The 17,022-nt window shown below is 39.2% G+C and overlaps 1 protein-coding gene across 4 annotated transcripts in view; it reads right to left on the reverse strand.

The window, feature by feature from the left end:
* Aff4 (AF4/FMR2 family member 4) overlaps positions 1-17,022 on the reverse strand; it is a 56,014-nt gene that overhangs the window by 24,333 nt on the left and 14,659 nt on the right. For 3 of the 4 annotated variants that reach the window (XM_048334396.1, XM_048334397.1, XM_048334395.1), the window contains exons 2-5: positions 11,053-11,179; positions 6,102-6,884; positions 4,463-4,510; positions 284-370 (exon numbers count right to left, since the gene is read on the reverse strand). In XM_048334396.1, the coding sequence (XP_048190353.1) occupies positions 284-370; positions 4,463-4,510; positions 6,102-6,884; positions 11,053-11,175 (1,041 nt within the window). In that variant the 5' untranslated portion in view covers positions 11,176-11,179. The remainder of the gene's footprint in view (positions 1-283; positions 371-4,462; positions 4,511-6,101; positions 6,885-11,052; positions 11,180-17,022) is intronic. The other variant, XM_048334398.1, reaches the window with a different exon arrangement.

Here is a 17,022-nt window from a genome sequence, read left to right on the forward strand (position 1 = left end):
GAGAAGCCCTAACCATCTCTGGCCTAGTAAACTGTAATGGTTTGGAGTAAATATCAGTATCTCTTCCCCAATATTGCCTGCCAAGCTTTCTTAAATACCTCAGTCTACGATGCCCTCACTTCCAATTACTGTTTGAATTTCTTCAGCAATTTTAACTTTCTGATCTTATTTGTTGTCTATTTCCCATCAGAATGGGAATGCAAGCCAGTTTTCAACTTACATGAGTTTAGGCGAGCCATTTAGTGTTTTCTTATATTATTAAAGATAGAGTTTATTTACTTACCTTAGTTGGAAAAGGAAATTTGGAAGGCTCTGTTTTGCATGGTGTATGAATAGCCGTTAGAGGGGGAGGCCATGAATGCGTCATCTCCTGAAATGTAATTATTACAGTTTGTTTTCAACCAGGTCAAGGATTTAAAAACTGTATCGCTAAAAACCAGATTTGTACTTATAAATGCTGGTTTTATGATTGCTCCTTTAAAAATTATACATATTTAGCCAATAAAAACTAAGAAAGCACAAGTGTGTGCAAGGCACTATGGGGCTATTAATAGGAGGGAAAATGATAAACACTCCCTTGTTGCAAGGAATTTGCAGTTAGGGTAAAACTCTGATGAGTTGTAGAAATTGGCCTGTATCAAGTACAAGGCACACAGTAAGATACTACTAAAGAAGAGTTTGCCGTGGGAATGGAGGGATGGGGATAATGATAACAGCTAACATTTACTATGTACCTTTAATTGACCCACACTGTGCTAAGTGTTTTGCTTGTCTGTTACTCACTTCTTGCTATTACAATGCTATTATGATACAGATAAGATTATTATTGTAGCTCTACTTACTTAAGGTTATATATTTACTAAAAATTTCATCCTAAGAAATCTGACAACATAGCCCATGAGCTGGGAGGAAAATATGGTCACATGGGAAAACCAGAAAAGATTCCAGAAGCACATAAGGAGGAAAGCAGACAAGCAAAACCCTAAGTATGACTTCATTCAATGTCTTCTAATTATGCTAAATATGTCCAAGTGAGGTTTGAATAAGATAAAAAAGTATATATTAAAGAGCAGGGGAAAGAATGATATAAGACTTAGAACAAGGAGGGAATGTATTGTTAAAGGTGGTAGCTTATCTAGGAATTCATCCTATAGCTACAACCACACAATTAGAACACACATTCCAGGGGCTCACATTTGAAAAATGGGGGGAAAAACAAGTATCCAACAGTACAGTATTAAATTAGCAGACATTCATACAATGAAACGCCAAACAGACATTAAAATAAAAATGTGAACTGACATGAGATGATAACCAGTGTACTGTTAAGTAATTAACACCAATCATAATCTGTGTCCTAGTAAATGCATACACAGTCTCTGGGGGGATAATTAACATTGACTACATTTGGAAGAGGGAAGAAACAGGGCACTTGATATAGTCCCTACTAGAACCTCTTAAAATAATCACTAACATGTTCTTTATCCAATGTTCTTACTATTTCTTTCTTTCTTTTTTTTTTTTTTTGGCCAGTCCTGGGGCTTGGACTCAGGGCCTGAGCACTGTCCCTGGCTTCTTTTTGCTCAAGGCTAGCACTCTGCCACTTGAGCCACAGCACCACTTCTGGCCATTTTCTGTATATGTGGTGCTGGGGAATTGAACCAAGGGCCTCATGTATAGGAGGCAAGCACTCTTGCCACTAGGCCATATCCCCAGCCCTGTTCTTACTATTTCTTACATCCTGCTCTAGAAGGTCAGCTCAACTATAATCATTACCATAACTGTATCCCCAGTGCTTGACATATAACAGGGTGCTGAATTAGCATGCTTTTAATTGATACATCAAAAATTCCCATAAATATGTATCCGTTTCAAATTAGATCTTTCATCATGGGGTTCCTAGAACTACACATTGTTTAAAAGTTAAAAATACGGAGAAAAAATAAAGAAGCCAGGTGTCAGTGATGGCTCATGCCTAAAATCCTAGCTTCTCAGGAGGTTGAGATCTGAAGATCACAGTTCAAAGCCAGCCCAGGCAGCAAAGTCTGCAAGACTCTTATCTCCATTTAATTAACATCAGAAAACCCAAAGTGGCACTTGACTCAAAGTGATAGAGCATTAGACTTGAGCAAAATTGCTCAGTGGCACTGCCTAGGCCCAGAGTTCAAGTGGCATGACCAAAAAAAAAAAAAAAAAAAGATTAAGAGAAATAGACCTGCAGTTCCTGGTATACCACAGATAGGGAAGGAGAAAGAAAACAGAACCTAATATACCTTGGATTTTTGGTATTAGCATTTTATCTCTGAAATATTAAAATACTCTCAATTGCTAATTTATCACCAAGTGACACAGCATCTAAAACAGGCTTTGTGTCAAGCCTTGTATGTATAAAATATGGAAAAAATGGTAAGATCAAAGAAATAAACACAAGAATATCTTTTAAGTACTAAAATTCCATGCATTGCTGAGGATTCAGGGGAAAGACTCCTTAGCCTTCATATGCATGACACCTAAAGTTTGAAGGTTGCCGATTCAAAGAAAGAGTTATTAATATGTCTAATACGGGGGAAGGATTTTATTAGGTATCAAAGAAAAACAATCTAGAAGAAGAAACTGGAGAACAAGAAGAAACACTCCAAGGAAACTTACATAAGGAAGTAAAATAACAAGAAAGTGTGTAAGGCTTAATTAAATCAGCTTGGCAAAAGTGGACATCAGTGGGAAGAAAGGCTAGGACTGGTCTGTGGAGGGTCTGAGTGTTAAATATGGACACCATTCTTTCTTAGAATAGTGGTCTTAGGGTGCCACTAAAAAATACTAAGAAAAAAAAGTTTTGAAGACAGGGACTGAAGAATCTGAAAACAATGTGCAAAACAAATGAGCCAAGAGAGTCTGCAGACAGAAAAAAGTGAAGACTCTTAATTAAAAGTACTGAAGCTCAAGGTGGCGGAAATGGAAAGAAAAGAATAGAAATTTCCAAGTCCACACCTAGTTTTGTGATAAAATATAACACAGGAAGAAATTAGACATAATGAGAATCCTACACTTATACTCATGGGGAATGACATTACTAGTAGAAAAATTGATTTCAATATGGCTTTAGACATATTGAGTCAAAAGAAGCAGAGAAATTAAAATAAGAACCCAGGTAAGAAGCAATTAAGAGACATAAACCAAGACCCAAAAGAGACCAAAGCAACAGAGAAATACTGAATAGCCGTCTAACAGATAAAGCCAAAGATGGTAGAAAAGGCAGACCAGAGGGCAGAAAGAAAAGAGCAGAGGTGAATAGAATGCACCCACTTTTAAGAGAAGCCACAAGGATTACAAACAGGCAGAGAGACCAGAAAAGCAGATGGGGACATAAAAACAATGCAGCATAACAACAGTCAAACCTACTTCAATTTATTTCCAGCAGGAAAAAATTTAAGTCTAAAACAGCAGGCAGTTACAACAACAACAACAACAAAAAGGACTCAAACACCTAGATGAAGAAAAAGATAATGACCTTAGAGAAGCAACTTCAACAAAATGGCAGGTAAAAGAAGATTTTAGTGAGCTAAAGAATGGGAAAGCAAAGGATGAAAGCATTTAAAGCAGGTAGGTCACAAAGGAATCCATAGTGAAATTCAAGTACAAACAAAAACAATTCAGCTCACAAAAAAATGGTGACTGATAGTTTTCTCCTAATAGCAAGATGCAGTCATTGCAACTCACTAATTCATTAGACTTTGCCTTTTTCCAATAGAAGAATGTTCTTTTTTTGTCATGTGTAGATTTTAAATGTATCCAGTGAAGACTCAAAATGTAAGTACTCAAATTATTGTACAATTTGAACATCATGTACAGACAAATAACAAAGTAAGCTATTTTTGACATAATTTGACTAGTAACTGTTGAGCTTCTTTAGTACTTCAGATTATTAAATGGTTGAGTCTGAGGAAGTGCACTATATTTGACTTCTTCCTCTTTTCAAAGTAAACTGTCAAGACTGGAATTTGTTTTACTTAAAAACAAAGTCAAACCTGTGAAGGCAAATATACAAATCATGGGATTTGGAAGCTAAGGAAAAAGTCAATTATTTGTATGTAATACACACATAAACAATGCATTGCTTTGGATCCTTTGTGAAGTACATGTATAAGATCAGCAATTGTTGTTTTTTTTTTTTCAGAATACCAAACTATATTTACTGTCTACAATAGTAAAGGACAACAAATATTATACAAATTGGTAAATAAGCACAATAGAGCCAATAAACACCCCACCTGAGCCTCTCAGCAAAACAAACAGAATGAACATTTTCCGCAAGATTTCAAGCAAGCAAAAGATGATGGGTCATTGTCAGGTGACTAGAAAAGGCAGAGAGAATGGCCACGAAGCAGCAATGGATCCAAGAAGGGTAATTATGATGCGAGAGCATCATAAATTAAAACACTGAAATTATTCTTTTAACACTTACTTTAAGAATTTCATCCACACAGCTCACATCACCAGAAGCTGATGATGCCTTAAGAAAGAGGGGAGGGGAAAAAGCCCACATTAGATTTGGAGTAACTTATTAGATTTTAAGTATTTACTACACCATTTTAAAACGTAAGTAGAAAGATTGTAAACTTTAAAGAAGTATTTATGACAATACTACCCTAAATCAGAACACTATTTAGAATATTTGGACGGGTTTCCTTAAACACAAATTTTTTAAGTACTAGAAAATCTGAATCACCAAACCATATAGCCCAGGAAACATGTTTATCTCTTTTTTAAAAAAATTACATTTCTTAAACCCAAATTTAATATTTTAATATAATTTTCATGTTAGTAGCTTATAAAAATATTCACAAGTTTAATCACATGCAAAATCTATCAAGATACTGAGTTAGTATTTCACATTAACGAGCAGTGTAATATGAGCATTACTGAAAAGATGACTGATTTTGAACACAACAAACATTTTACATAGTCTTTCTCAAATCACAAAAGGTAAAGTGCCTATTTTAAGGCACAAATGGGAATCAGGAAGCTGAAGTCTTCACCCTTAAGATGGTACTGTTTAAAGAAAGAACAAATTACCATTTACTATTCTCTGGGGAGTAATTAGACAATAAACATAACAGAGTTTTCTAAGGCCACAAGGCCACAGGAAGGATTCTTAAGTGTTCTCAAAGCAGTAGTTTAAATATCCTTAAGTCCTTTCTCTCACCACTTGAGCTATGAGCTATGATTTGTGGCTGCTGCTATTACTGTTTAATATTTTATTGCACAAACTACATCAAAAGATAAAAATTCGTATATCAATGAAATGCCACAATAAGATCCATAATTTTGCTTATTCAAAAAAGATTATCTCATTTCTTTGGCTATTTTAAATGTCATACTTCACGTGTACTTTTACAACTGTCTCCATCCTTTAAGCATAATCAGAGAAAAGAATGATAGCATCCAAACTACACAACATTACCACCTTCAAAGACTCAAAAGTCTCACCATTTACCACCATGAACCATGACTTGTATCTTACTTGTGAATGTTACTATAAGAACAGATAAATTGGGCTGGGAATATGACCTAGTGGCAAGAGTGCTTGCCTCGTATACATGAAGCCCTGGGTTCGATTCCCCAGCACCACATATATAGAAAATGGCCAGAAGGGGCGCTGTGGCTCAAGTGGCAGAGCAGTAGCCTTGAGCACAAAGAAGCCAGGGACAGTGCTCAGGCCCTGAGTCCAAGCCTAGGACTAGCCAAAAAAAAAAAAGATACATTAATCTTCTTTTTAAACAAAAGGAAACAAAGTGTATTATTCTATAAAATCAATATGGGAAATCTAAGATATTGGTGGACCACACTTTTATCTTTTATTTATAATGGATTTATCATTTGCATATTCAAAAACCATCAATGACTTATTCTGTTTCCCAATGGGGAAGCTTACAATTCTATGGATCCACTTGGGAGACAACTAAAGTTTTGTTTATTTTTTACCTTTAAACTTTGTACTCCTTACTATTAAGGGCAAAAGGTGGTTGCAAGTTTACTCAGAATTTCATGGCCAATTATTTCATATAGTCGCAATGTTAGAAAGGTCTAAATATGTGACTTACATCCAGTGGTTGGGAAGGTATCTTCAGCTTGGTGAGATGTGCTTTGCTGCTAGACTTCAGCTCAGTCATGCTGTTACCATGGGACTGGCTGCTGTAGTGCTCAGAGGACAGCTTGGGTTCCATGGACTCCTGTCCATCCATGGGACGAACATAAGCAGTGGGTTTCTGTAGCATCGAACTGGACTTTGACATTAGTGATGGTGGGAAAGACTGATTTGAGTGCTGCCCACTGGAAAAGGGTACACGGGAAGGAGAATCCCAATTGGCATCAGGGTCCCGAGGAGACTTGGAACGCTGATGTTCCTTGCTATGGTGATCATTCCCGTGAGACCTGGAATGACTAGAGCTTAGTGAAGAAACTGCCTGGGTTTTCCCAGGGCTCGAAGATCGTGACTTGGAGTGGTCTGATCCATGCTGGCCTTTCTTCCGGCTACTGCTATATGAGTCACGGTCATGCCTCTGGCCACTACTATTAGTGCTGCTGCTACCACCTGCACTGGCACGCTGGCTACTGTGTCCACTCTGTAAGCCTGAAGACCGTTTCTGAGACTGAGAAGTGCTGGGTGCAGGTCCTACTGGAGTCCATTTACTACTCTGATGAGAACTTCCATGTCTCTGTTCGAAGAAATTTGGGTTTGATTTCTCATCTCCTGTTGGTGGTACTGTAGGCTTGGGAATTGCAACAAGCTTTGGTATAGATCTGTCTCCTATGAAATCCTTCATTTCATCGTAGTTTCCAAGCATACTCTGAATACGACTTGATAATTTGTCTTCTTTGCTAGTCTATAAAAGATATAAAATAACATTGTTAGTATAATCAGAAATAAAAAATACTTCTAAAGATGATTTTCTGGGCTAGGAAGTGTGGCCAAGAGTGCTTGCCTCGTATACATGAAGCCCTGGGTTCAATTTCTCAGCACCATATATACAGAAAATGGCCAGAAGTGGCGCTGTGGCTCAAGTGGCAGAGTGCTAGCCTTGAGCAAAAAGAACAGGGGCAGTTGCTCAGGCCCTGAGTTCAAGGCCCAGGACTGGCAAAAAAGAAAAAAAAAAAGATGATTTTCTAACTTCCAAATGGGAAAGATCTTTCCAAAGAGAGGCTTCACCTCACATCTTAAAGTTAACAAAATCCAAATGTGTTCTATGTGCTTGCATTGTTGTTGTTGATGGTGCTGGGACTAAACCTAGAGCCAGTAAGCTATACTCCCAGCTCTCAAATATATGATTTTCATAGTGAAAATAAATCCACTCAAGTGTCTGAAAATAATCATGCTAAAATACAAATACTCTTGTAGGACACTGGGAAATACGTAAAATGAATTTAAGAAGAAAAAATGGGTAAAAAAAATCTTAACCAGTAAGCATACAGGAACAGCAGACAAAAGGGGCTTTTGAGAAACAGAAAAAAAATCTGCCCTTTTATGATTAAGTTCCAGGCCAGAAGATTAGCCAACATTCACATTTTAGTAATTAATGAAAATATTTCACATCTTGTAAGGAATAGAAACAAAAATTTAGTGAAATCAAGCAATACATAATCATCTTGAAAAAAATTCAATTCCTTCTGTTTCTGTGATTCATCAGTTAAGAGTCAGAAGCTACCAAGAGTAGTGGTATAGGCTAGCATGTATAAAATTCTACATCTTGGGAATCAGGAGGACTTAGACATTAGAATTTGAGAGTAGCCTCAGCTACACAGCAGGCTCAAGGCTAGCTTGAGTTACAAAGTGAGATTCTGTCTCAAAAAAACTAAAAAAAGCCAAACAATAAATTAAGCCTTGAAAATTAATTGATAAGGTTTCAAATTAGCTATTAACCAAAAATTAATTTCTAAAATCAATGAGCTAAGTTTCAAATAATAAGGATAATGAAGAGGACCAATATGTCTATTCACTGTAGGACTTTCATTCATATACACGGAAGATAGCTTACTGTGTATATTAAAAAGAAATCAAGAGCCAGGCTCTGGCAGCTCATCCCTGTAATCCTAGCAATTCAGGAGGCTGAAATCTGAGGATTGAGGTTCAAAACCAGCCCAGGTAGTAAAGTCCATGAGACTCTTATCTCCAATTAACCACCAGAAAACTGGAAGTGGTGCTTTGGCTCAAAGTGGTAGAGTGCTAGCTAGCCTTGAGTGAAAAAGTTCAGGTACAGCACACAGGTCCTGAGTTCAAGGCCTCTGACCAAAAAAAAAAAAGAATAAGAAAGAAAGAGAGAGAAAGAGAGAAAGAAATTAAGAACAAACTACTCTCTTTATTTTAGGACTGGCAAATATAAATGCCTTTTGGTTGTTTGAAAATCTGTTTGATCCTATTAAAAAAGATAAGCAAATACACAACTACTTATAGATAACAATAGGATTAGAAAACAAATCCAACTCATTATAGTATAATTTCAAATAAAAGGTAGCATGATACAAAAATTCTGGAGAAAATTTGATTTTTTAAAAATCAATATGCCTTTAATCTCTAATTGAATCCCTAATCCAAGGTGTTATATTCACATATACTATGTAAGAAACCATTATAAATGGTTTCTATAAGCATCAAAACTTCATGGGATGGGCTGGGGATATGGCCTAGTGGCAAGAGTGCTTGCCTCGTATACATGAGGCCCTGGGTTTGATTCCTCAGCACCACATATACAGAAAACGGCCAGAAGTGGCGCTGTGGCTCAAGTGGCAGAGTGCTAGCCTTGAGCAAAAAGAAGCCAGGGACAGTGCTCAGGCCCTGAGTCCAAGCCCCAGGACTGGCCAAAAACAAAAACAAAAAACCTTCATGGGATAACTGAGGATATATTGTTACTTTTAATATTTCATCAGGAAAAAGTCTAGTAGCACTTTAAATTTTATACTTATAACTGTAATACACAGTACTTCATCTATTACACATGATATACACCTTTAAAATATTAAGAACAGCTGAAATGAAATCCAAAGTCAAAATAAGAGTTAGAAAAAATATCTTTTGCCACTAAAGCTACAAGACATGATAGGTAGTACTTTTTGGTGGACATTGTAATTTCAAATCAAGTAAAATGATAATAATAAAAACAGCAACTGATCTGGGTACCAGTTGTTCATGCCTAGCTTTTTCAGAGGGCTCAGGTCTGAGGATTACAGTTTGAAACTAGCCTAAACAGGCAAATTATCTCCAATTAACCAGCAAAAAGCCAGAAGTAGAAATATAGCTCCAGTGATAGAGAATCAGCTATGAATGAAAGAGCTGAGTGAGCCTGAAAGCCCAGAGTTCAAGCCCAAGTATTGGCAATAAAAAAACCTAATAATTGACTTAATTTACCATTTTTTTTTTTTTTTTTTGCCAGTCCTGGGCCTTGGACTCAGGGCCTGAGCACTGTCCCTGGCTTCCTTTTTGCTCAAGGCTAGCACTCTGCCACTTGAGCCACAGCGCCACTTCTGGCCGTTTTTTTCTCTATATGTGTTGCTGGGGAATCGAACCCAGGGCCTCAGGTATACGAGGCAAGCTCTCTTGCCACTAGGCCATATCCCCAGCCCCTTTATTTACCATTTCTGACAATAAGCTAATATAACTTTTGACAGTTAAGCACTGAATACATTAGAAAATCAAGAGAATTTAGTCCTATGATAATCAAAAAAGAACCAAATATGCTGATAACACATTTATTCAAACACACTAATAGTCAATGAAACTTAGCAAATTAAATAAGTAGAATGGCAAGAAGTAGGGGAAAACAAAATGATCTATGAAAATCATCTTTGATGTCATTCTTTGATAACTAAAGCACACCTGGGAAACAGCAGAGTGTGTACTGACAAATGTTGACTTAATTCAAGACTCAAAAGACAAAATGCGGGGCTGGGAATATGGCCTAGTGGCAAGAGTGCTTGCCTCCTACACATGAAGCTCTTGGTTCGATTCCCCAGCACCACATATATGGAAAACGGCCAGAAGGGGCGCTGTGGCTCAGGTGGCAGAGAGCTAGCCTTGAGCGGGAAGAAGCCAGGGATGGTGCTCAGGCCCTGAGTCCCAGGCCCAGGACTGGCCAAGAAAACCAAACCAAAACAAAACAAAAAAAGACAAAATGCCTGCCCATGTTTAGCAATGAATATGGAATGAATTAGTCAAATCAGGCCATATATATACACACACACATATGTAATACATAACTTATACATTATTATATATTAATATTTTACATATATATTATATAAATTTTTTGTAGGTCACAGGGCTTGAACTTAGGACCCAAGCACTGTCCCTAAGCTTTTCTGCTCAAGGCTAGCACTCTACCACTTTGAGCCACAGCTCTACTTCCAGTTTTCTGGTGGTCAATTTAAAAGTCACATGAACTTTCTTGCCCCAGCGGGCTTTAAACTGGGATCCTCATATCTCAGCTCCCTGAATAGCTAGGATTACAGGCGTGAGCCATCAGTGCCCAGCCATATTTTTATAGAGTACAGGACAGAAATGTGATGGGAATTCAAGAAGGACACCTAGGGCTGGGAATATAGCCTAGTGGTACAGTGCGTGTCTCGTATACATGAAGTCCTGCATTTGATTCCTCAGCACCACATATACAGAAAACGCTGGAAGTGGCGCTGTGGCTCAAGTGGTAGAGTGCTGCTAGCCTTGAGTAAAAAGAAGTCAGGGATAGTGCTCAGGCCCTGAGTTCAAGCCCCAGAACTGGCCAAAAAAAAAAAAAAAAAAAGGACATCTAGTGGGTAATGCTCTTTTTTCTGATATGAATACTGATTAGGTGAGGTTGTGTGATAAAAATTCTTCAAGCCATAATACATTTTGAATATTTTCCTATATGCATTTTATTACTTCTGAAAAAAAGTATGTTCTATTTACAAAAAAGAAAAGTGGTTTTTGTAATAACTTTCTAACATTAAAAACCAAGTTTAAAACATTTTAAAAGTAAAAGGGTCACATAGATGGGGAAAAACATCTTTCAAAGGACAACTTACAACTTTGTATGGCTCAGCAAATAGAGGGGAACTGGGTGGAAAGGCGTCTTCACCCTGCTGAATTTCCTGATTCCGCCTTTCCCGTTCTTTCATGCGCAGCACATTCCGGTCTTCACGGTTCATGTTGCTATGAGGAGAAACACAATTTTTACATAAAATAAGAAGAAAAATTAAATTCTCTGAACATATTTTGTCAGTTGATACTCCAATTGAAGAGCCTCTTTTTATTTCCAAATAATAACAGGCATAGGTACTCAAGGTGGGGATTTTGCAGTAGGTTTTTCAACTATTATCACAGCATCTTCTGTAAGTAGAGGGGAAAAACACTATTCTAAAATGTTAAAACTCACTCCTCTATCTAAACAACATTCTTTAAAAAAAATGCTGTGCGGGGCTGGGAAGGTGGCCTAGTGGTAAAGTGCTCCCCTCTTATACATGAAGCCCTGGGTTCCATTCCTCAGCACCACATGTATATCGAAAAAAGCCAGAAGTGGTGCTGCCAGAAAACAAAGGGGCATGATCTCCCTGATATATGACTGTTAACAAAGGGAGACGGAGAGACAGTAGAGACCAAGTCTGTGAATACTGTATATGTTCTTGATACATTGTATATTGCATATATGTCAACCTGACCTAGACAAGGGATAGAAAAACAGGTTGTAAGATATCATAAGAAATGTACACACTGCCCTACTATGTAACTGCACCCTCTTTGCACAACACCTTGTAAAAAAAATTTATGTCCAATTAATAAAAAAAAAAAAATTAAAAAAAAAAAAAAGAAGTGGTGAGGTAGAGTGCTAGCCTTGAGCAAAAAGAAGCCAGGGACAGTGCTCAGGCCCTGAGTCCATGCCCCAGAACTGGCAACAAAAACAAAACAAAACAAAAAAATTCTGTGCTAGGAATTGAACTCAGATTCTCACACACAATAAATAAGTACACAACCACTGAACACACTCTTAGCCCAAACTTACTAACGTTAAAGTATTTTGCTAGTTAAGTCAATGAAAAGTTGTATATTCAGAGGGAAAATACTAGTTGAGCTCCAATCATCAATATTTCCCATATGCCTTTCATGGCTTTCACTTCAAAAATGTAGCTACCTACTCTTTGCCCTTAGAGATATGCAATCCACTACAACCTACCACCCACTTCCCCTGGGCCAGCTCTTTCTCTACTTAGGGTCTACCTTATCTTGATTTCTTTTTTGTCCCAAATACAGCTTCTTTGGTGCTCATCCTTATGGCAGTTGACCTCAGCTTTGCTGTTGCTCTAGATTCCCTAAAAGATGACATTCTGCTCTAAATATATTGATATTACAATTAATACCTTAATAAATGCTAAAACTAAAGCTTTGAGTGATAGAATCTAAGACTACTATTGGTTAATACAATTGAAAACTGTATTTTAAAAGTCTTGGCTGGGAGAAAAATAAGAGTGTAATTGCTGCTATCATTACATTAAGTATGCTTAATTTTACTAGAACAAACCTAGGGACACAGCTTATTTATAGTAGCACAGATTTAGGTTGCAAAGACAAAGATGGAAAAAGTGTCAAACTAAGATATTATCACAGCCTTTGGCACATTTTTCTGAAGATGGGGTAAACTTGTTAGTATTTCCCCAGCCTTAGGTTCTCAGCTCCTCCCATTAGCCCCCAGATCCACCCAGATGTAACTCCCTGCCCTAGAACTATAATGGGCCACTCCCACTCACCATTAAGACCTACCTACTTCCGCTAGAGCCCCAGAGAAGCTGCCACTTGGATAAGGTGCAGATGCCATGTTGCTCCCTCTCCAGTGGGAGATATGGCCCCACTAATAAACCCTATAAATCATCTCCTGTCTGTGACTATCTCCACATGGTCCCTTGGGATGGCTGGGACATAGCCTTTTTTTTTTTTTTTTTGTGGCCAGCCCTGGGCCTTGAACTCAGGGCCTGAGTACTGTCCCTGGCTTCCTTTTGCTCAAGGCTAGCACTCTGCCACTTGAGCCACAGCGCCACTTCTGGCCGTTTTCTATATATGTGGTGCTGGGGAATCGAACCCAGGGCTTCATGTATACGAGGCAAGCACTCTTGCCACTAGGCCATATTCCCAGCCCCACCCTGTTTTTCTTTCCCTTCCCTAGGCCATAGCCCCAGCCCCATGGGACATATCCTTTCTTTGATGTTGAACCTGGGATAGGTTCCCTAATGGATTTGCTCCCCCATTTCTGGGGGGTCCAAGCTGCCTACAGGACCTATTCTGCTGTCCTAAGCCCACCTAGAGGACCACCGAGGTAACTTTCTCCTGACCAAACACTCTACTTCCATCCACCACAACAATGGACTTGAACCTCCATCCAGGGTGAGTGATCATTAGCTGGGGGCTTGGATCTTATTTTCCGTAAGGCCACTGGGCCACACTGACCAAAATCTTGGTGCCAAGTTCCAAGCCCCACTCCAGGAGACCATAAGCCACCAGGCTAGGTCAAGGGAATCAGCAATTGCAGTTGACGACTCCAATTTGCTGTTTATTCCCTCACAGTCGACTCCATTTTGGAGTCAACTGAACAGAGTCCCACTGGGATGCTGGTGGGTAGCTCTAGTTCAGCTCCGCTACTCACTCAGAGTGAGGCACAGTCTAAAATGCTTCAGAAAAGCTGCTCGTTTGAGCCCAATCTTAAGCCTCATGCAATCAAATCTGACCTCAAATTTGGAACTCCATGTGGCCCCTTCATGGAACACTGGGCCCCTGATATTTTACAGGGCTTACATAACTTCTATGAGCGCTTGGGAAGATAGAATTCTCTCTTTCTGCCTCTCTCTCTAAACTCTGCCTGCCTGCCCACCTCTGATATAGGATGGGCTGGTACCAGCTTCAAAAGGTACCAATGTTTGTTTAACATCTGATTTGAAAGACACAAAGGAAAGGCTTTCTGTCCTTGTTATTGATGCTTTGTGGTTTCTTTTTTTTGGCTAGTCCTGGGACTTGAACTCAGGGCCTGAGCACTGTCCCTGGCTTCCTTTTGCTCAAGGCTAGCACTCTGCCACTTGAGCCACAGCACCACTTCTGGCCGTTTTCTATATATGTGGTGCTGGGGAATTGAACCCAGGGCCTCATGTATATGAGGCAAGCTCTCTTGCCACTAGGGCCATACTCCCAGCCCAGCCCCATTATTGATGTTTGTTAAGCTTGGAGATTCTGTTAAATTCTGCTTGTTGTTGGCTAAATCCTAAGTTTTCTCTAGCACTGACCACGTGGTGGACAACAGAATTGGTTTTAACAAGCGCCATCTTGGTTGGCATAAAGGTACCCAAAACTCTTGGAGGTGGAGTCCTATCTCCCCCCTCCCAGGTAATGGGCGTGCTGAATTCCTAGAGGCTGGGCGGGGATATGGAAACTCAAGCTCCCAGTAACCCTATCCCCCTGAACTCTGTAACTGCTGCCTTGCGATTCAAGTATTCAAAGTTGAAGGTATCTTGCTGTGGCCTTGTTAAGAGTCTGACCAGCTCTGCTGCTATTATGCCAAGCCCTGTGTTCTGTGTTCTGTTTGTGTCCTGTCTTCCGTCTCCTGGCCCTTCTCTGGTCATAGCATCCCACTTCAGCTCCCCATTGGAGCTGAAATGGTTTCTCAAAATGTGGCTTCTCCGTTTCCTTGCTGTATAATCTGTGAAAATTTTTGTTTGCTGAAAAAGTTTTTTTGTTTTCTAACTGACCATGTGGTTCTAAAATATGGGCAAAATAATGTCATTTTGCCACTGGAATTCCAGAAAATTTATATGGCCAATTAAAAAAAAATTTAAGCACGCCCCAAAGCTTGTGCACAAGTGTCTGTAAAATACGTAAAAGCATCAAAGTTGTGTTTGGTGGCCATAGGTTTGCATTGGGGTAGCACTGGTGTCTTCCCCTTCCATGTCTCAGAAACTGCCGTAGCTGCTGCAGAGAGCAGACTTGGTTGGCCTTTGGTCTGTGTGGATTTTGTGACTGGGAAAAGGTTTGAAAAATCTTTTAAGTTGTCACCCTGCTTAAACCATTAGGGCACCAGCCTGCAAAAGCCAGAGTAATCAGAGGAAGCAACCACGAATACTGGGAGATTTCAAATGTTTTTAACCAGTCGGTGTAGAAATTTGCAGGCAACCCAGAAGGAGGTGAGACAATCTCTCCCAGGGACTCTGAGCCATGCTACTACAGCCTCGCCCAGATCCAACCCATCTCTCCTGCCTGCCTCCATCACACATGACTAAGCCTGCTGATTCGGGATGGAAGACACAAGCCACTTCCAATCCACTGACGCTGAGACTTTTACATTGTCCTGACCCTTTGCCCTCTCGATTATTATTCATTTATGTTCTCTTCCACCTGCTGGCGCTGAATCTCCACAAGTTAGACAACAAGGGGTATAAGTAGCAAAACGCTGCCAAGTTTGAATTCTTGGCACAATGCTATTGGTTAAATAGCCCAAGGAACTCTTAAGATGCTAATCAGTTGTTGTTTGAAGACTTGTATCACATCTGCTGTGTTTTGTCATTGCAGAACTCTGGCAAGTATTTGTTAGTCAATTCTCAACAAGTTATAGGTGAGCTCTACTCCTATTGGTCTCCTTGTTGCTTTAATTGGAAATAAAAAGGGCTTTTATGGCCAAGACTCCTTTGATTTCAGTTCAAAGCCAGCCCAGGAAGAAAAAAAAAATCCCTTCAAAACTCCATCTCCCAACTAACCAGCAAAGAGCCAAACTGGAAGCATGGCTGAAGAGACTCACAGTTACCAGCCAAATGCTGGAAGTGGCACTGTGGCTCAAGTGGTAGAGTGCTAGCAGAAGTGCTCAGGGACAGTGCCCAGGCCTTGAGTTCAAACCCAATGAATGCCAACTGGGACAAGCTATCCAAGCAATGAGCACCTAGTTCTTCAGGATGAGGTCAGTTCTGACGACGAGGAACCATGGAGAGGAATAAGAGGAGATGAAGTCACATCCTAAATGGAGTCACTTTAAACCTGAATGGTCCCCTGGGATGGCTGGGACATATTCTTTCAAAATTATCTTAATTTTTTTAAAAGGGTAGTTAAGGTGCCTCACTGGCACAGTAAGTAGCACATCAATCTCATAAAAAGGTAGCTAGATATGGTAGGACACACCTATGATCCCAGCACTGGAGAGGCTGAGAGGCAGGAAGCTTTCCAGTAGAGGCCAGCTTGGGCTACACAGTAAATCCCAGGTAGCATGGATTACATAAGACCTTGTCTGAAAAGAAACAATCAAAACCCATGGGGTTGGAGGTTGTAGAGCATCAGACAAGGAGGGAAAGTGTCAGAATAAGAGTTCAAGTCTCAGTGTCAAACAATAAATAAATAAGTAAATAAAAATAAACAAAATCCAAGGGGGAAAAAATCAAATTATACCTGTGGAGTATTTTTAGTTTATAATTTTAAACCAAATCAGAAAGGGAAGTCAATCAAGACTAAGGAAAACTATACAATTAGAATGGACAGCAAAACCAATATACTCTTGAGGGCTTTCTTCTGTGGTTAGAATAGAGAAAACAAACATCCAAAAATAAAACAGTGGTTTGCACAATTTAGTATCATGCAAATAAAGCAATTTAATGTGGAGAGAGAAGGAAGCAGAGGGAGGAAGGAAGAGAAAGGAAAGGAGAGGGGGAGGGAGAAGAGAGATCTAAGAGCTCGAAATGTGTATTTAAAATTTTTACTTACATAATATTCTAGTAAGTGTAAAAAAGAATATAACTTGTTGAGTGTATATACTATGGGATTCCTACTTCCTCTAGTAATTAGCACCATAGAGTAACGTGACTCTTTAGTGAGTATCATAAAGCATCTATGCTTTATTTGGAGAATGAAATCAAAGAACGACCTCCAGCATATTTGGACCAACTAGTAAATTTTTTATTACTCACATCAAGTTTCAGTTAGGTCTCCTGGACCTAACTACCAAATACAAAGTTAAGCATTCAAGCTCGGCACTGATGGTT

Source organism: Perognathus longimembris, chromosome 25 (assembly GCF_023159225.1).
Source record: "Perognathus longimembris pacificus isolate PPM17 chromosome 25, ASM2315922v1, whole genome shotgun sequence".
NCBI lineage: Eukaryota > Metazoa > Chordata > Mammalia > Rodentia > Heteromyidae > Perognathus > Perognathus longimembris.